This window comes from Bactrocera neohumeralis, chromosome 2, assembly GCF_024586455.1.
Source record: "Bactrocera neohumeralis isolate Rockhampton chromosome 2, APGP_CSIRO_Bneo_wtdbg2-racon-allhic-juicebox.fasta_v2, whole genome shotgun sequence".
In the NCBI taxonomy this organism is placed as follows: Eukaryota; Metazoa; Arthropoda; class Insecta; order Diptera; family Tephritidae; genus Bactrocera; species Bactrocera neohumeralis.
In genome coordinates, this window is record NC_065919.1 from 53,646,035 (window position 1) to 53,668,200 (window position 22,166).

General features: G+C 35.5%; 1 protein-coding gene across 1 annotated transcript in view; it reads right to left on the reverse strand.

The window, feature by feature from the left end:
• LOC126750813 (headcase protein) overlaps positions 1 to 22,166 on the reverse strand; it is a 235,985-nt gene that overhangs the window by 3,797 nt on the left and 210,022 nt on the right. The window contains 1 exon segment of the mRNA XM_050460545.1: positions 3,175 to 3,363. Within this exon segment, the coding sequence (XP_050316502.1) occupies positions 3,175 to 3,363 (189 nt within the window).

Below are 22,166 nucleotides of genomic sequence, written 5' to 3' on the forward strand. Positions count from 1 at the left end.
CTAGCCTAATGCGACTTGTCCATCCACCTCTGTTGATAACATCGACATAGTTAAAGAAGGACAGCTTAATTATCATCGTGTTGGCATCAGAGAAATAGATCAGCGTCTTTAGGTCGACTAACACATTTTGGTTAACTTTTTGGGTACTTTGGTTAACCTTTTGGGTATGTCGCGCGTCATAGTTAAACTCGTACCAAAAGGTTTAAGTCTTTTGCAATAACGACGCCGAGTAGAGTTCGCAAAAGAGATGCGTGACAATGACGCAGGTTTCGTGATTACTGCAGACGAGACTTGAGTTATCGTTTTTTTCCACAGTCCGGTTTAATTTTGATCATTTGATATATTGAGTTGAAAGTTGCAATTTCTTAAAAATTAATATTTCCACACCCGGTAGCCACAGCTGGATAAGATTAATGCATGCAACATTGCAAAAATGAAAAGATCTGCAAGTTAAATGGGAGACAGAAAAGTAACGAAAAAAAGGTATAAAGAATAAGAGCGAGCTTCAAAAAGTGCTTGAAACGGCTAAAACGTAACAAAAGTTTTTGACAGCACGCCGACTGGCTGTGGCAAGGGAGGTAAGTCGGTGCCAAACTGCAAGCGAAACTTTCTACTTATGCTGACATTGCCATGGCACTGGGCGGCGTACGTCCATCCGCTGCTGTCACACATACACGTACATTAACACTGACTTCTACAGCTAGACATATTAATTCAAAATAATGCAAGGCATAAACTTCCTTATGGCCAAATGCTGCAACGACAACAGCAGAGACATTTACGCCCACGACCGACGAGTCGAATGTAAACCCACACACAACTACACGTATGTATGTATGTATATGCAAGAGGTAGCCACGTTAAGCCCATCGTTATTAGTCAACGTTTAGCGGCAGTTTGTGGCATGCAACTTGAAGTGTGGCTGCCTCTGGCGCAACAGGCAGGGAGTTGTAAACCTTTTGCCCAAAAGCACATACATATAAACATATAAATATGAATGTCAGTATGTACATATATGTGAGCACGTGAGCCGAAACTGCATAGAATTTAGGCTTCACTTTATGTGTGGGAGTAAAGAAAGTTGGCTACAAAATATGGACTGACTGATTGCATGCCACTGCTATGGTGGGTCCTGCTGTCTGAGAGTGGAGGGTGAAGAGGCGTGTCGGTTGCATGTGATTTTAAGAACACACATTTTATATGCGTGTGGCTACATGTAGCTGCACGTCCGCCATGCAGCCAAGCAGCCGCCTTGGTTGCCGCTCAACTTTTACCGCGACTCCAGTAACATCCAGCGACAGCGTCATGCGAGCCCGGCTTTGTACTTGGTCTCCAATCATGCCAGCTTTTTATGTAGATTATTAGTGTGGCATTTGTGTAATTACTGCGAATTTAAGGGGCAACAAAATTGCAACAGCAGCCCACACACAGACCGAGCGCTGCAAGCGCCTGTCTTTCTTTATGCGTTCAGCGCTCTTACGTGGGGGATTTAGCGAGCGAAAGGTGCGCCGAAATTTCGTTAAATATTATTTTTATTGCTGTAATAATGTCAACAATTGTTGGATGTTCTACTTAAGAAAAGTGCAAGAAGTTGAGCTGAGTGACGATGGGAACGTAGACAACGATAGAAGGCGTACTTAATGACAGCAAAATGGTTACTAACAAATAGAAAGCAGGAAGTGGGTACAATTACTTAAGTGCTCTCAAAGCCATTTACTAGAAGTGATAGATAATTACTAGAACTGAGTATGGTTATATATATATACAATTGTAGTATGTGGGAAAAGTGGAAATTACAAGAGATTTGGCAAATTATTGTTAGTGGCAAGAATTTGCATACAACATTCTGTAATATTCAACTAAATGTCATAATTCTAGCATATGAACATACTATATCTCCCTTTCCTTCTTTTAGTCTCCCACCATCTCTCTAATAGGAACTTCATAGAAATATTATAGATTCTGCTTAGATTAATTCTTTGTACAACTACCTTCACTGTATATTATCCAAAGTACCAGAGCAAATTTTAAAAGCTAACGATAATTCAAAAACACAAGCTTACGAGTGGTACAAAGCCTTCAAAGACGATCGAGATCGTTCTGGACGATCTTCGACCTTTTCAAGTGATTAAAATATTAAAAAAGTGAAGGATATGGTGCGTGAAAATCATCAGACAAGTGTCAAGGAGATGGCAAACGAGCTCAACATCTCTCGCGCGTCTGTTCGAATGATTTTGACGGATATTTTGGGTATGAAACGCGTTCTTGCTCGACTTGTTGCGATTAAGCTGAGCTTTTATCCAAAAAGAGTACCGTAAACAGTTCTCCTTAGACATGCTCGATCATGCGAACTCCGATTCCGAATTCATGGAGAGCATTATAGCTGCCGATGAGACATGGGTTTATGAGTTTGATATGCAAACATGTCTGCAAACATCGGATTAGAACCCGTTTTCAGTAGATCGAAGAGATAAAACAAAATTGGCAATGGCAATTAGACTTCATTAGAAGAGAGTATATGGTTACCTCATAACAGATGTATAACCGGTGGCTATTCTTTCTTTATTTTATTATACCAGTTTGAACGATTTATACTAGTTTGTTCGATTGACTATTATCAATTGTTTTCTGCATGTTCTGCATATATTTCTTCATGCAGTGATCTACTAATTTTTGGATGTGATCAAAAAACGGATTTTGGTAGACAAAAAAAAAAAAAACGATGAAAATACGATGAAAATACTGGGTAAAATTATTTTAAATACCATATTTTGTTAAGTTTTTTTTTATACCGTATATAATTGATACATTCATTTTTTAATTCCACAATATCCTTTTAAGAATAGAGAATGTTTTTCTTTAGGTTTCATCCGTACACGGAATATTTAAAAATAACGGAGTAATGTGCTGTATGCGGATTTTTAGCGCCCTTGAATATATGATTTTCTATACAATGGACTACGTGAAAATATCTAAATTTTTTCCTAAATAACTTTACTGAGTATTTTTAAGATATTTATAAATATATGTATGTATATAATTGATACATTCAATTTTTTAATTCCCAAGAAGGCATTTTTTAAGGCTATCACAGTGGTGGAGCCTCTGAATGCCATTTTAAGCGCTGATTTTTAAATTATTGCAGAAATGTTCTGAAAAAAAGGTAACACTTACCTCAATGCAACCGTTTGAATGTTGTTTCGGACTCAAAAAGAACGAACCATCAACGAGTGGATAGCGATCGAAAACCAGCATTGGTTCCTCGCATAGAATGCAAGCAACTCGACTCATTTGGGACTGAGCCAAAGAGGACAAAATAAACAGACGAGTTTCGTCGTTGCCATGGTTGCCTTCGTCTTCGATCTGCAAGAAAAAGTGGTGAAATCAGAACAATTAATAAGCAATTAAAAAAAAAAATATTAAGATTTGGCAACTATGAAAAATTTATTATATAAGAAATATTCGAAAAGAGATGAAATATTCTAAAATGTGTATGCATTATTATAATAGATTTTTGTAGTAAAAATTTCTCGAAAACAAAAACTCTTATATCTTTAAATAATCCTTTCAACTGACCCTTTTCGAACAACCTTCATATAAAAACCAAATAGCGTAAATATGAGAAAGAACGAGCGCTTTCGCTTAAAATCCAATTTTCCTTAACCACAATGGCATGCGAAGCATTTTCCAAGAGAGGCGAAAAAACAACAAATAAACCAAACAGTAAATGAACTATAAAGGCGAAACGTGCCAAAATAAAGTGCAGCAAGCGTTCGTTGTCAGTTCGAGCATGTAAGTCCGCTGACGCGCTGGTGTAACCGCAGCCACAGATGCAAAAGCTTTTAGCAGTGGCTAGAGATGCCAGCAAAGGATACCTGCGAAATATAATAAGGCACCGTTAAGTTATGCTAAATTGAATTCGCATAAGTAGCCGTGTGAAGGAGCATATTAAGTACGATACAACACGCAAGCTTATGTGTATTTGTATATGTGCGCTCTTAGCCAAAGCTAGTGGAGCCAATAACAAAGGATTTCCCTAAAGTCTTGAATGAGCTAAAAACAGCAGACAAAATGAATGAACGTGTTGGGAAATCCTTATTTTTCGACTACATACTGTATGTGTATGTCTGTGGGTATGTGTAGATGTGTGCGTGTGTGGCTTTTCTTATTGCCGGTGTTGACATAACATATTCCCAAATTGATAATCAATAAGAATAAGGCTAGCTGGCTGGATGTGTGTGTAAGATTGCGATTTTTGCGGTTAATATAGTAATAGACGAAAGTCTCGACAACAACAGCAACAACTAAGTTGCAAATGTTAAATAAGCGAAAAAAATCTCACAAAATTCTTTCAATTCCCTATAGTGGCAAAGAAACATATGCTTAAAGTCATATGAGTATTCGCGCTCGAATCGAAATACCAGCTTTGTATATGTGTGCATGTGCGTGTTTGTATATATGAACCGCTCTGAAATGCTGATTTGTACATCAAAGCCGTATAAGGAGTGGCTGGAGTGTGTGTGTGTTGTGGCACAGACTAATGCGTTTATTGACATACGCGCCATATAATTTGGCGAATAATACGAAATACGCTCAGGTGTCCATCAAAGGCGATTACACATAGATTACGGGCGTTCATTGCTTTACTAACCGCTACGTGTGCATGTGAGCGGTCATCACATTGCAGTGGTGCTGACAATTTTGGATAGAGTATGTAGAGCAATAGGTGCTTCTTCTTGGTGTGATAACTCGAAATTCTAGGACGAAGGTGATATTATTGATTGAAAGTCCAGAATACCAGAGGTAATGCTGATAATGATTATTTGTATAATCAAATGCGTTGAAATTTTCGAATTCACGTTAATTGAACGAAGTAATTTTTTATTTACTTTTTACAGCGCTAATATTTATGAAAGATAAGAGTGTGCATATTGGAAGTCAAATTAATTCCAAAATTAAATATGATTTATTTTGGGGATTATGACATAAAAAGTATCACATTTTTGTATGTAAATTGTGACAAAAAAGTACCCATAAATTGTAAATAAAACATACAATATTTAATTATTCATCAATATTTATTTTGTTGCCTTCAAAATAATGTCCACCAGATGTAAGCACTAAGGCCAACGATTTTTCCAGTCCTCGAAACACTTTTCATAAGCACCTTTTGGCAATGGCCTTTTCAGCTTCTTTCACACAGATGCAATTTCAGTTTGGCGAACAAGAAAAAATCACATGGAGCCAAATCTGATGAATACAGTGGTTGATTCATATTATTCATTGCGTTTTTGGTTTTAAAGTCGGTCAGAATCGTGGCTCGATGCGATGTTTCGTTATTGTCGTGTAAAATCCATTAATTGTTCTTCGACAATTGGGCTGTTTTCGGCGGATGTTCTTACGGAAATGTCTAAATATGGCCAAATAAAACTCTTTATTGACCGTTTGTCCCTCCGGAACAAATTCATGATGCAACAAACCACGAATATCGATAAAACCAATGAGCAGCACCTTAATTTTAGCGTGGTTTTCTTGGCTTTGGTTCGTTATTTCCCTTCATTCCGATGATTGTTAACTTGTTTGCATGCCAAACTCATAAATTCATGTTTCACAGGCAGTTATAGTTCTCTCCATGAATGTGGGATTGGAGTTCGCACTATCAACCATGCCCAAAGAGACCTGTTTACGGTACTCTTTTGAAAAAAAAAAATCAGCTTTTTCGGGACAAGTCGTTGCCATCTCTCTAACACTTGCCTGACGAATTTCAAACACCGTTAGCTTCACTTTTTTAATATTTTCATCAGTTGAAGATGTCGAAGGTCGCTCAGTACGAGGCATGTCTAAAAGGCCGTCTTTGAAGGCTGCTCCCACTTCAATAAGACTTGATATATTCATCAATTAGTTTGCTCAAAATTGTTTGGGATTAGGAAATCAATCAGAGTGATGCTTCTTGGATCGACCTAGCCTAACCTAAAACATTTCAGTGCCGTCTAAGAAAAAGTATTTTTATTGTTGTTTGCAATGTTTGGTTTGCCATTTCATAATGAACAGACTTACTCCGGAACAACGTTTGGTGAAGTGAATGAGTCTAAAGCGAGATGATCCCTATTTTTATAAGAAAATTTCGTTTAGCAATGAAACTCTCTTTTGGTTGAATAGGTACGTTCATAAATAAAATTGTAGCTTTGGGAGTGACGATAATCCATAAGTCATTGATGAGACGCCGTTACATCCTCAAAAAGTGATTATTGATTGTGTTCAATGGGGCCCATAGAAGGCTGAGTAATGGCTTTTTCGTTCCTGAATCGGAAGATGTTGTTGTGGACCACTTTTGTACTAATAAAACGCCACTACATGGCAAAATGTTACTTTTTAAGCTCAATATTAATTGAAGGATACTTTGGTTGAGCTCATTATCTCGTTTTCTGAGCTGGCGTGGCTGCCAAGATCATGCGACTTAACACCGCTGTACAATTTGTGTGAGGTTATGTGAAATCGCTTGTCTACGCAGATACGTCCGAGACGATTGACGCCTTGGAAGAGATTAATCGGCACATTATTGTGGACAGAACGCTTCAATTGCTGTAAAAAGTGGTCGAAAATTGTCTTCTTAGCTTGAATTTATTTGAGCCAGCGGCGGTGGCTTACCCGAAATCATTTTCAAAACATACTGGCGAACCTTTATCCTTATAATAAAGCTAAATGTTTCGCCATAACAATAGATTATATTCGTTTTATTTCTCTAAAAAACGGCTAATCATTTGATTCAATTGAAAAAGCTGTATCGATTAGGTCTATTTGAAATTTGAAATTGATTTGGAAGAATAAATAAAGAATTTTCAAAATAAATACCATGTCCTTATTTTTTGGGCACAGTAGTATATAAAGTTTCAGTGTATCACTTGGTTAGAGAAAAGGTTCTGAATAACTACTTTATTTACATAAATGTTTCACTAGTTCGTATATCCCTTAGAACTGACTGTATGAAAGCCCTTAAAGGAAGCATCAATAATCAAAAATGATTCAAGGCATTTTCTGCGCATTTTGGCAAAGCAAAAGTCAAAGCGAAACACGCTTGAATAAGTGCAGTGTCAAATCATCGGAAATGTCAAATAAAAGGCCGCAGGAGATAAAAGCTGTAACGGCAGGAGGCTGTGATTGTTCGTTTGGCGAGTTGGCGTATGTAAACAGGCAACAAATGAATGTTGACATAAACCCAAAAGCTCTGGAAGGCCGTCTAATTTGCACAACGAAATTAATGGATACAGACTAAACCAAGTAAAGCACTTATTTGTGAAACAATCAAAGCAGGGAAAAGCTACGCAAAAATAACACTCGAACGAAAGTAAAACAATAAATTCGATTAATGAACGTTTGCGCTTGCGAGATGCGAAAAGATAAACTGATTTTGTGCCTACTTGTGGAGATGCTTAGCGCTGCAGTTATTTATTGTGACTATACTTATGACTATAGAGTGTAAGTTGAGCGGGGCGCTTATGGAGTGGTTAATATGTAGCGCAGTGTAAATAAACTAAAACAAGCCGTTATGGACAGAATGAAGGCGTGGCTATTGACATAAGTACGATGACAAAGCATTGTCGAACTGTTGACTGTGTTGACTGTGTGTGTGTGTTATTATTTGAGTACTTTTATCTTATTTCTATTCTTATTATGAAAGGAAGTTACAATAGATTAAGTGATTTCTATACGCCAAACATAATAGCAACGCAAAGAGATAACCAGCAACAGTAAAACTATGTAATATAAAATAAATATTTGCTGCAAAAAGTGATTTGAGACCGTAGAGCGGAAAGTGAAAAGGATATGTGAACAATTGAAGAACGCTGTCGAGCGCGGCAAGCGAAAAGTAATAACAACAGACAGCTGAGGTCCCGAAAGGCGCGCTAGACAATGCTTAGATATTCGTATATACTTATATATTTTTTCATCTTTTGGTTCTACATTTTCGCTGCTATTATTGCATTTTTTGCTTCCTGCGGGTTCTCATGCCTCTGCCTCGAGTGCAACTCATATTTTCGCGTGTATTTTTTAGCGTGTTATTGCTTTTTAATAAACTCCACTTCAAATAGCGCTGCTGCTGCGTCGCTATTGTTGCAAAAATAATATAACATAATAAATGAGAACATGAAAGGTTAACTGCAACATAACAACAACATAAAAAATAGGAGGTGCTCCGCTGTCAGAAAGCAGCGGCAGGATAGTAGAGAATATCCTTGCAGAGGGCAAGCAATGAGGAAACACAATTTATGGCAGACACAAATGCCAACAAAGGCGAAATTTTTAATGGATTACGCTAGACAATAAACAAATACAACTACAAACTTACAAAAATACAAACAAAGATATATGTATATGTGTGTATACAATGTATGTATGTACATATCTGTTTTGAGGCATTAAAAATATATCAAAGCATAACTAAATAGTAGTTAAGCGTAAAAACTTAGAAATAAATTAGATGCGACAATAACAAAAACAACAGGCAACAATTGTGCCAGCACATAAATCTCTATTTCGACAGTTTTGGTTGTCAGCAGCGCGAAAGTGGTACGAATGCTTTTCAAATCCACTGTACGCGTCTAATATATGACTTTGTGTTTCAACAAAGGAACAAGAATTGCGCTGATAGCGAAAAGGGAAATTGAATTGACAACAACAACGAGCAGAAAGCGTGTATTTGTATGCTGATGATGGCGGCAGCAAATTGAAAAGCAATTTAATTTAATGTCTTTATGACTATTGTTTTACTTTTCGGCAATAAGCGGCGATGAAGTGCCTGATACCAGCAGGCAAAGGTTATGAGAGTGGAAAGTGGTAGAGAAGAGTGTAAAGTGGTAGAGAGGAGCGGAAATTGTACGGGAGGGGGGAAAAGTGACTGTCGAGCTGAACAGTTATGGTGTAATGTATCATTACGCGCTGCGTTGGGCGTTTGTGGGAGGGTGTGGTGAGCAAGTAGAAAATAAGAAGTAAAATTTTACATGGGGTTAGTGGCACGCGGGTAGGTGGAGTGTGATAATATTTATGTGAGTAGGAAGCGCTGAGATTTATTTATTAGCGCTGGTGTGGAATTAACGTTCGAGGCATTACCGAAATGTAAATAAAAACAAATACACTTAAGCGCAAATAATAACATTAAGTGTAGTTAAGTCAATAAGAGAGTTGGAGGTGGTTGGCTTGAGCGTAAAAATGGCGGTAAGCAAGTAGAATGGGTGCGGAAAACTATAAACAGACAACAGTTGAAGCTTTTGTAGTGAAGAAGGATTGATAATGTACTATTTTTAGATAATTAAATATTTGTGTGTGTGTGGCTTTGAAAGCAATGGTGAGCCTTTAACGGTAATTTTTGAAATTCTAAGTATGAAAACAAGGAAAAAGAGTTAAATTCAGTTGTACTAAAACTATAATATCTCGAAAAATATAAAAGTTTGCATACAAATGACTTTGATTGTTCAGTTTGTATGACAGCTATAAGCTATAGCGGCTCGATCTGAACAATTCGTGTGGATATTGCAGCCATGCTTTGTAGAATCATCGTAGTCAAATTTCGTGAAAATATGTTTTCAAATAAACCAAATTTTCATACAAGAACCTGATTTTGATCGTTCAGTTTATATGACAGCTATATGCTAAAGCGACCCGATCTCAACGATTTCTTTGGAGATTGTATCGTTGCCCTGTAGAATAATCGTGGTCAAATTTCGTGAAAATATGTTATCAAATAAAAAAGTTTTTCATACAAGAACCTGATTTTGATCGTTCAGTTTATATGGCAGCCATATGCTATAGTAGTCCGATATAGACCATTCCGACAAATTATCCGTTTTTCGAAGAGAAAAGGACGTGTACCAAATTTCAGCTTGATATTTCAAAAACTGAGGCACTAGTTCGAGTATACACAGGCAGATGAATATGACTAAATACACCCTGTTCCAGGCATAAGTACACAACTAGAAATAAATAAAAGCACATGAATGTAAAAAAAATATATCCTTGAGTCAATGCCTGTAAATATCAACACCTTGGCGTGGGAGTCTAGACAAAAACCAATTCATTTGACGAAATAAAGCGTTGCTGGAAATTTTGACGACTAACATAGTTACATACACTTAAAAAAAATACATAGATCACATACGCGCACATCAAATAGATGTGGGTAATATATTTGCTAAATTTACGAGCAACGATTGATTCGCTTGTTTGCAGGTAAACTAATAAAAGCAAGTATTTGTACCGCTATATGTACATATATACGAACACCCATTACCGCGCTCGACAAGGATGCAGGGATCTACACACGGTGTACACACTTCGCATTGAAAATGGAAAACTTTCCGAAAGCAAGAGTGCTAAATGCCGGGTTTGAGTGAAATTATCAAATCATCACGTACCAAACACGAAACAACTTTACTATAATGAAATCATATAAATTTCCCTGTACTACGAAAGCAATAGCAACAAAAAATATATATATGTATAAAAACAACAAATATATACAAATAAATACAACAAAAAAGTTATAGCAACACAACAAAAAAGTATACACAATAAGAACGCGCTGAAAACTTATCGAAAACATGAAATGAAGAAAGAGCTCTGTGGCAGGCAAGTGAAGAGTTGAACTCTCAGGTAACAAGCAAAAGAGTGTGTAAATTCGAAGTTTCCACACTCGTGGAGCAGCTGAGAAAGTTGAACAATTTCGCCGCCAGCAAATCAAAAAAATATTGTTAAATAAGCTGAAGTCATTTATTTTTTTGTTGCATTAAAAAAAAACAACAAAACTTTTTTTTAAACTTCGCCAATAAAGTTCCGTTCGCCTTGCAATATTCGATTTTTCTGCAACTTTGCAACTTCCACCACAGTCAACCAACCAAGTAGAAAGCGAATAGTTTTTGGTGGAAAAATAGTTTGGAGTTGTGCGGCGGCGGCGGTCGTCGGCAGACTCAAGGACAACCCAATTTAAAAGTTGAATTGGATTTCTTACGAGAATAACGGAAAAACTAAAAGGAAAATTAAAAAAATTCGGTTGAAGCATTTTGGAGCATAAAAGTTAAAATGGCTTAATTCCTGTTAGTGGTAATATTTTTCCGACCGGCTGATGGCATTTCAAGTGCAAGCCCTTGACACAAGTTTTGGCTAAAAAAAATGAAAGCTTTTAATTGCGGCGGAGGCGCGACTGGATTTAATCCTATTATTTTCACCCTACTGTTCAAGCCGCCAAAATGTTGCAAGTGAGAGGAAAGTAAAAAAAGTTTAAGTTTTTTTGAATATTTTGTCCTTTGAAAATATTATTCAGGCAATTTTGTAAGAATTTTAAGTATATAGTGCTTAAGTAACGGGCTATTTAATAGTTGTCTTCGATTAGTTATTTCTCAACGCTGGTCTCTCGCCAACGCCACAGTACTACCAAGTTTTATCTTACGGATTTTAGAACAGTTTTGTTATTGTGAAGTGCTCAAATGACAAATTACTGTCAAAGATGAAAATAAAAATATTTTTTTGTACCGATTTTAAAAACTTAAGATTTGAAATAAAATATAGAAAATATTAAAAAAAAATGTTATTTTGCTTAAGCTGCAGAATTAGACAAGCTTGGCGCTATGTGAAGTTAAGAGAGCAAAAATTAATTATTAATTTTAGACATGAATTTCAAATAACTAAGAAATATATAAAAAAAAAAATCCAAAAATTAACAGTTTAAAAGTGGGCGGTCTCAAAAACTTTGCACGGGACCACAGCCAAGATTTCAAGCCTCTTAGCAATATGAAACAAAAAAATATATATAGATATGGTATATATTATTCAGGTATGGTTTTACGGAAACAAATTTTCACAAAATGGCGACTGCCCGAAAAAAAAAAAATTACCACTTTTTTGATCGTTTCGAATTTTTTTAAATTTAAATTTGTGGATATGGAGAGTTCCAGACATGAATAAGTCTTAAAATTTCTGTTAAATAAGTACAGTAGAACTTGAGAACTCGTTGGTATAGTTTCGAAAAAGACAGTTCCGAGAAATAGGCGTTGTTTTAAGTTTCAGTACCGGCCGAACCAGTTTGTATACCGGATAAATATCCGTTAAAATATCTCTACATATCTCCGAAAATAACTAGAATGTTTAAAATTATCTTATAGACATATTATAGAAAAGCTTTGAAAATATAAGAAAAAAATAAATAAGTATATATATTTTTTATTATTTCTAGACCGCTTAAAGCTGGTATAGTGCAACTATTTCCACATGCAGGAACATAAGTATACACACACGTGACTCAACGCAGCCACCTGGGCGTAATTATAATTGAAATTTGAGAGCCACATATAAACCGTTATACAAAATAGTGGGACGTCATGTGGCGAAACTGATTGAAAATAATTTTTTCCATTAAAAATTAAAGCAGAGTTTAAGTTAGGCACAAAATACCGTAAGGAAAGCAGTAATTCCTCAAAGCTGAAATTTATTGCAGGCGTCAATTTGGCCAAATGTAAAAACAAAAGGCGCACTAAACGCGAAAAAGGCCAAAAAAGAAAACGAATCGAATGAGCGAGCCACACAGAAAATTGTCACATTCTTATGGAAGACACACAACGGCGCAGAGCCGCAGACAATGTCGTCGTCGTCGTCAATGCGAGCACCGAAGGCATTGATAGACACGCACGCGGGCGCTCACATACACACGCACACACACACTCGCAGACGTAGGTGCACATGGACATTTTGGATGAGTGGGCGGTTTTGAGTGATTTAATACCAGCACTAGACACGCACACCAACAGCAAGAAGAATCCGTGATGCACACACACTTGCAACTAGGAAATAATGATCGCAACGATATAATGGCGAAGGCGCTGCCGACGACGCCTGAGTTAAGTGAAAATTGCGCGCGCCCAAGAAGAAATGTGGCGGGTAGAAGAGTGCTGCTGGCAGCAACATGCAAATTGCTGCATGTAGCCAAGGCATGAATATAAAATTTGAGATTTTTATTGCCACCTTTCATGGGCGTATTCAAATTGCAGTCAAAACAAGGAGACAGTTGACTGGTTCAATGCGTAGGTGTCTCTCGGGCGAAATGGCAACGAAACGGGACGCAGGCGAGCAGCGGTGGCACAGCAGCAGGCGGATAAGACACAAATAGCTAAGCAATCAAGCAGAGAGACGGCAGTGAGGCAACAACATGGCGCGCAAACGTGCAAAGGCGCCAGGCAAAATGCACACACGCACACACTCGGATGCATATTGCAGGCAGCCAAATGCTCATAATCACGCAGCAACACTGTGGAGACACGCCAGCAACGGCGCACTCCCACATGCTAATGCAACAGCTTTGCTGCCGCGATGTGGCACGCTTTTGTTGCACACTCAGTTGTCTGCCGGAAAGGATTTATGGTGAAATTTTAATGCAGCAAAAAATGCTAATCAGCTGCCAGCAGCAACAATACGGCAAAACGCACACACACACATAGATATGCACATACGTACACTCATTGACATAAGTGCATACATACTTATGCATATACATATATATATATAGCGTAGCACATATTGGCGCACAATGCGCTCGTTGCATGATTAATTTGCTGCAACTTGCAATAAAAGTGCAAAATATGGCCAACTGTATTTCAATTAATGCTGGCGTCCATTCGTGTGTGTGTGTGTGTGTGTGTGTGTGTGGAAAGTCGGTGGGCGCCAGCGAGGATTGGCGAAAATTCATTTCATTAGGAAGACATAAATTTTGCATTTCATTGATGGAGTGTGATAGTCGCTCAAAACTCCGTTGCTATGATTTGGCAATTCTACTGGCGTCTCCACACAAGTACATATATTATATATGGTATATATATATATATATATATGTATATAATTATTCAATGTGTATCTATTAATATACATAGCTACAGGCTAACTTTAATGGCTGCGGGCTGTGATTTACTTGCGGCGTAGGCGATTAAAGGCGCAACTGTCTTGACTATTTGCTGGCATTAATTTGGTGAAAGCGCTCACTCTTAGCCAAAGAGGGCTTCTATTGATAAGTTTTTAATGGTCGGCGAAGTTTTTAATTTTAAGTAATAAATTTAGTTACACTAATCAACATATTTGAAAGGAAAATTTGCGACTGATGCGCTAAGCGGTCTGTGGCGTATTTAAGGTATCCTGATTACAAGTTTGAGTTCAAAAAGTTTCCATCACATAAAGGTATTTTTGTCATTTTAGTAAATGGTGGTGGTTTGACCCACAGACATCTTGACCACAGCACAAATCTCCTAGTTTTCCTTATTTTTTTTAAGTATATGACAGTGCCTTTTATAGTGAAAAGAAAATGTTGAATCCCCCCTTTGTAGTGGGCGTGGCAATTGATGATTGATGTTCGTTTTCTAAGTGGTCAAAATAATAAGTACATTGTTCATTATTTTAAGATTTTCAGCAAATCGTACGATTTATTTTAATGGTTTGCTCTTTCGATTGTATAGCTCCATGTTTAAAACGCATTTAAAATTAAAAAATTGTATAGATGGGTAGAAAAAAGCATTTCAGTGCGGAGGAAAAGGAAAGCATTTTAAACCTCAGAGAAGAGAGCCAAAGTCTTACGAATATCGCTAAAACATTAGGCCGATCATTGTATTTCGTGCAGAATGCCATAAGGATGAAAAAGAATGTTGAAACTCGCGGTCGACCAAAAAAGACTTCAACAACAACGGACAACCGTATCGTCACTCTTGGTAAAAAGGACACATATATACATATCTGCAAGAATAATATCAGCCGATATTGGTAGCATAATATCTTCCCGAATGGCCCAACGAAGGCTACATCAAGCTAATTTACCTGGCAGAAGAGAGAGAAGAATGCCATTATTGCAAAAAAATTAAAGATAAGATTACAATTCGCGAAAAATTATGCAAATTAGTCCGGCCCAAGTGGTGAGAGAAAGTGTGCGCAATATCTTGTGGAGCGACGAAACAAAAATAAATTTGTTCGGAAATGATGTCCGACGGAATGTTCATCGTCCGAAAGGCAAAGAATTGCATTCACAGTCTACAAAAAAGACCGTTAAACACGGTGGCGGCAACATAATGGTCTGGGGCTGCTTTTCGTGGTATGGTGTAAGGCCAATACATCGTATTTCAGGCACTATGAATAGGTTCCAATATAAAGATATCTTGGAAAACACGATGCTGTCATATGCTGAGGAAAGTATGCCACTAATATGGAAATTTCAGCAGGATAATGATCATAAGCATACTTCGAGGTTGGTAAAACATTGAATTCAGGACAATGGTGTGAGTTCTCTTAAAAAGCCATGTCAATCTCCCGACTTGAATCCAATTGAAAACCTATGGGGGGAACTAAAGCAACGGATTGGGAAGCAATCGTTCTAAAATAAGGACCAGTTAGGGAATTTTGTTGAAAAAACTGATATGAGATTCCAATTGATACGTGCCGCCAAAACGAATCTCAAAAGGAATTGAAAATAATGGCGGTTATACTGGATACTGATGAAAGAAGTAAATAAAAATCAAATAGATCAAATCTCGCCAAAACATGTGAAATCGTAATCCGCCTCACCCCACAATAAAAACGAGAAAAACTCTAACACTAACTCTCGAAATTCCAGTACGAACTATACAAATAACAAAACCTTTAGAAATTAAATGAATAGCTGCAGTATATTGCAAATATTTTATAACTAGACTCTGCTTGGGGAAAATATGTTTTAAGCAGAGCCATCCAACTGGAGGTTCAGGAAATGAGCTATTTCAATGGGGTCGGACCTTAGTGATATGTGTTTTAGCTACGTTGGCTTAATGGAACACGACAGTCGGTTCTAGGTCAGCGAAAATTAACCATATCCAGTCAACGTCTATCCTCTTGGCGATTTAGTTCCCTTTGGATCAATGGCTAACAGGTTAGTCGAAACAGTTCATTTGGCAAGCATAATGGCTAAAATATATATAATTTAAAAAAATTGTATAAGAAAGTTTGTGCTTGCTTTTGGTGGTTTATGTTAGTCCTCCTTCGAATAGAAGTTTTATATTAAACTTTTATCACAAACTTTAAAATTGTATAATCTTTTATGGCAACAAAACTAACTTTTAAATAAGCTTCCTGCTTTAAAATACGCCAAGATGCTAGTCCGCCTACTTAAGCGCTACAAAATACTCAAGTACTTAGATGATAAAACGGCAGACACGAACAGGTGGATTAATTTGCCAAAGCGACACTTGATTTTCAAACTAAAAAGACAAAAGGAAAAACACAGCAACGCAGACAAATTGCAGCAAGGATGCGATACTGTCGCCAAACCGATGCACATTGGACAATAACAATGGCTGGCCATTAGAGAGTGACACAAGCAACAAATAAGCAATTGTTGCTGGCATTACAACAAGCAGCAATTGTTTCTCTCCAGCTATTTTCCAGCTGAAGGCAATGAAAAATGAAGCAGCAGCTGGCAAGTGGCTACAACACTACACAAAAGCTTTGCCAATGCAATAACAACAACTATTAGTAACAATAAATGTGAGGTAACGGGTAGTGGTGAGCGAAATGACGACGAACAAGGCCGAGTGTCATGCTGGCAATGCTAAAGAAACAGAAGGAGAGAAAAAGTGGTCGCAGCCAGCTAGCCAAGACAACTTCAATGAATGAAAATGACAGTGGTAATGACATACAATAATGAAATGGAATTGCAACAACACAATATAACGGTGCACTGCACGAATTGCTTTAAAACAGGACGCAGGAGTTGGCGTGGATAATCCTGAAAAGTTTGAGTAAATGACAAAAAAAGAGAGTGAGTAGTCAATTTGGCATGTTTTCTGCTTTCAACTCTCTCCTCTCCCACCGATTTTTGTAGCTTGTAAAGAGCTTAAGCTTCAACTCAAGCTTTGTTTGTGCTGCTTTTGTTGTGTTCTACAAGAAATGCAATGGAGTAATAATATTTTAAGGATAACACAAAGCAGTGACGGAAATAATGCAATATAAGAGAATGATTGGCGCAAGCGAAGGAGGAGGGAGCTCCAGGTGGAGTGGAGAAGTAAAGAGCGTGCAGTGTGAGTGAAGTGAGTGCGCCAAACAATGTTGAGCAAGCAAACATTTCAATAAATCCAGCGAGTGCAACAACATAATAGAATGCAATGGCTTCTCGAGGGCAATAGCAGCGGTATGAGTGTCACTGTGGTTGCAGCTCGTGTCGCTAACGCAGAGCGCGACGTGCGATTGCGACGCTGTTTTGCCACTTCAAAAGCGTGTACTGGCTTAGGAGACAACGCGACAGATGCAAACGCGTGGTAAACAAGGCAACATGAGCACGCTAAAGGACAGCGAAATTGCATGTTGTTGTGATTATGTTGAAGTACCGAATGCAGAGCAGCATACTTTCAGGCGGCTATGCAATATTCCGCCACCACTTATGTGCGGTGCTTATGTGCTTGGTTGTACAAGCATGTTGCGTGTTGCTGGCGGTGGCTTAAGCAGCTGCAGTTGCCGTTATGGTTGCCATTGCTGTTGATGTTTGTTGTTCGTGTTGGTGTTAGTGCCACCGCCATAGCCGCCGCCGCACAAATCTCATGTCATTTACACTTAATTTAAATGCGAGACACAATTGCGAAATAAAGATTGTAGATCTCTTGCGTGAGGCAAACCGAATAAAGTGAACACAAGTGCCGAGCAAAGTATGATAGCATGGATTAAGAGTAGCGATGTGCTGTGCTTTTTATATCTGATATTTCTGTTGGTTTGGTCCTGCTTATTTACGTTGGTTTCTTGAGTTTTTCCTTTGAACATTTAAAAGTCTAAAAACTTCTTTGGAAGTACTTAGTGCAGGATACTAACAATGCAACGGCTTATAAGTGGATTTGCAGCGTGGAAACGTAAGCGCCAATAAATGCATGAAAGCTTTGAAAATCTCTAAATGGAAAGAGGTGCGTGGCGTGCAATCTAACCGAAGTTCCTCAATCTAATATCAAAAATTCAACAATTATCAAAGAAGAAATAAAAATATATGAATATAAAACACAAAGAAAAATTATAAACACTTTCAATAAATATTTTTTTTTGCAAAGCAATATTGGAAAAAAATTATACATAATCTGTTGTGTTCTTTTAAACTAATGTAATAAGTATTTTCAAAGCTAATATGCCACAATAAAAAGCTTTAAAGCTCCATAGCTTTCACTAAAAAGCTCTTGTGTATTACAAAAATATTTAAAACAACACAAAATTTAGAAAGTAATAAAAATATATATATTTCAAATTAAAAATATACATACATTAAAAAGCTCTGACTCCTAAGCTTTCACAAAAATTAAATGTTTGTGTATTGTAGATATAAATAAAGTAATGACTTCTTTTTGACATTTGAAACCAAAATAATTTACATTGAAATAAAAGTTAAATTTCAAACGAAAAAAATTTGCCTTAAAAAGCTTTTAAAGCTCCATAGCTTTGACTGAAATTTCATTCTCTGAAATTCAGCACACTTTTATCCTTTTCAAACCATTCGTCCACATACACACAAACATATTTCTCACACTTAAAGCGCAATGTATCCGAGCGAATCGCTTGAAATGCATTTAAATTGCATACTTAAGCTTTCTACAGCTTTCTTCAACAGCAGCGAAGGCAACTCCAATGAGTACTGGCAGTAAAAGCATGAAAGCAATGCAGCACATTGATAGCCACAGGATGTCATCAAGTATTCGATTTAAAATGTATTATTATTACATGAATATATACTGTTATTGCGTATATGTATGGGTTTGGCTGGGTATTCTCACCAGACGAATGGCATTTATGCGTATTTAATTTGGCCAAATGCATTTCACTTGCAAATGTGTGAGAATTTTCGGAGAATATTGCAGGGGTGCAAATTCAATTTGTAAACGCTTTCAAAATTCACTATTTTCATTTTCGCAACGTAATTGTTGCAATACATTTTTATGGCGTGTTGAAAGAGGAATGTTCGTATGGTAACAAATTTTAGAGGGTAATTTAAGAGAAAGGCATGTGTAACGACGTCTGCCAGGGAAATTATAAAAAACTTAAAATGTTAAAATTAATAAAATAATAAACAGTTAAAAAAACTTAATATGAGAAAACAAAGTTAAAATAAATTAAAAAAAATAACAACAAAAAATACAATAAAATTAAAGAAAACAATTAAAAAGAAATTATAGCAATTTAATAAATTGGAATGTATAATAGTGTCTAACAGAAACAACATAAACAAATTAAAAAAATAAAAATCAAATTAAGAAGAAACCCGTAAAAACACATTACAATTAGAAAAAAAATTATAGTTAGAAATATAAAATTTAACAAAAAAAAAATAAAACAATTTAATAATATTAGTACTAAAAATTTAGAAAAGAAATTATTACACAAAAAAACAGAAAAAAAACCTTTATCAAAAATTCAATAAAATTAAAAAAAAGTTAAATTAAGTAAAGTAAAAATTGAGCAATTTAATTAAAATAATATTAATACTAATAATTAAAATAATATTAATACTAAAAAAATAAAAAAAAATTAATAAAAGAAAATTAAAATTAAAAAAAGTATAAAAATAAGTAAAATTCATTCAATTATTCACAAAAAATTAATACTAAAAAAATATCACAAAAAAATTAAATATAGAAAATTTAAATAAAAAAAAATATAAAAAAAGTTTAAAATTAAAAACAATTATTAACAAATTAATACTAATAGCTAAAATAATAATTTTATAACAAAAAAAAATTAGTATAAAAATTTAAATTAAAAAAAAATTAGATATAAAAAATCAAAATTTAAAAAAATAATTATATATAAAAAATTAAAACTAAAAAAAAATATGTATATAAAAAATTCTAAACTAAAAAAAACAATTATAATAAATGAATACTTAGGATTAACAAAATAATTAAACAAAAAAATTAAATATAGAACATTAGATTAAAAAAATTAAATTATAAAAAAGTGTAAAATTAAAAACAATTATTGACAAATTAATACCAATAATTAAAAAAAAATATTTTATCACAAAAAAAAAAATATTAAAAAATAGAGCAATTTAATAAGAATTAAAAAAAAATTATATATAACACTAAAAATTTAATTAGATTAGATTAAATATTAAAGAAAATATATTTAATAGAAATAAAAAATTGTATTACAAATAAATTAATAAATTTTAAATTAATTAAACTCATTAATTTCAACTAATTTTTGACACGTACTGCCTGCAATTACCAAAAACAATAAACATTCATGCTGTTTGCAAACATTTGCACTGAAAATTAAAACTATATAATGAACCCAAACATCGAAAAGTTGCAATGTCTATATTTGCGCGCTATTTGCAATAGTGTGGGTAATGAAAATTTGTCGAAACAGCCAAAACAAATTTGAAAATGCAAAGTGCACTTAGGGACCTCTTTGGCCGGTCAAACAGCCACCACCGCACCCAGCCGCCCATTTTTGGCAAGCGTTATGTGAGCTTGGATAAACAAAATTTTCCACTTTTTAATGACCCCAAAAAAGAAATCGAAAATATACACAAACAACAACAAAAGGATTGCGAGAATATGCACGAACAACAACAAACTCTTGCAAAAATGTAGTCAATATAAAAAACGAAAAAAAAACAGATATTTATATTTGCGAGTTCACAATTTTTTCGCAATATAAATAGCATATATTGTATGTTTTTCTACATCAACAACCAACTAAATTGCAAAGTGCATTTTAGGGACAAAAGCGACGCAAACCGTCGCACACACGCACTCGAACAACAATATGTTGGCGTTGTTGGCGTGTAGTAGACGCTGGATAGACGACTGGCTGATGACAGGGTCCGCTGAAGTGTGCTCCTTTTTGCTGATTTTAATGCTTATTTTGAATTCCACTTTTTTTTTAGCATTTTCCCTCTAAAATCAACAGACTTAGACACGAGCCATCAGCATTGCGAATTTTAGAAATTTATATGCAAAGGCGTTTGTGCTGCCCGCCCGAGTGTTTGATATAAGGCCAGACAGGATGTGAGCAAAGCAGAAAAAAAAACTAAAATAAAAAAAAAAAAAAAAAAAAATAAAAAAAAAAAAAATAAAAAATAAAATAAAAATAGAAAATAAAATAAAATAAAAATAGAAAAAAAGTCGCAAAACTGCAGAGTTTAAAATAATAATGTGTCTGTTAGTAGCCGGCTAGTATAGGTAGACACATACACAAGCGCGTATGAGCCGGCATGGCGTATGGGGAAAATTGGTTGCCGTTTTTAATGGTTCGTTGATACGCAAATGTTTGGAAAGCAATCAAGTAAAGCAGTTTATTGAACTCGTCAGCATTTTGCATGTCCTTTTACGAATCGTTGACACAAGTTGCCTTCGAGTATGTATTGTGCACACATTTGTGGTGTAAGGTGTGCGGCTGATGGGCAAGATCCGAAAAAGGTCACGTGGTGATTATTGTGTGGTGAGTTTAGTGTAAATATAAGTAATAAATTTGAAAATTTAATCGATATATGTATGTACATATATTAGAAAATTTGTTAAAAATATAGATAATGCTAATTTTAGCCAATTGTGTTAGCTTAATAGAGCTTTCATAGACCGGAGAAAAATTAGAAAAGCTTTTGATTAAAATAATGTTACATGATCTTTTATCACTACTACAAGATTATTGTAGTCATTATCGATTCGCCATTTGGCTGTTTGCTATCTCTGGCCTTGCTCTCTTGCAAAAAAAATGTACATGCGAAAGCAATAACCAGCAAGTATGCGAGCTGAATTTGATACAAGAGCACATGTGGCTAACTCATTAAAAGCGTATAACTGTTTCTTTATTCAATGATATGCTAGTTTTTTTGCACATTTTTGACCAGTTTTACTACTGTGATTGACTTGAATGACACATTACTGTCAAAAATGAAAATACAAAGATTTTTTTAATTGAATTCGAAAACCTTAAACTCGTAAGTACTAACTAAAGCATGAACTTAGGTCGAAATCATGTGGTTACAAAAATCTCTTTTGACCCAGAAGGAAAATATTTTTTAACAAAAAAGAAGTTCAACTGATTTGAAGCTGTATTAGATGGCGTGTTGGCACAATATTCCTCCGTAAATACTTAAGTGGTGACATGGGTTTACCTGTTTAAAAAATCGATTGCTT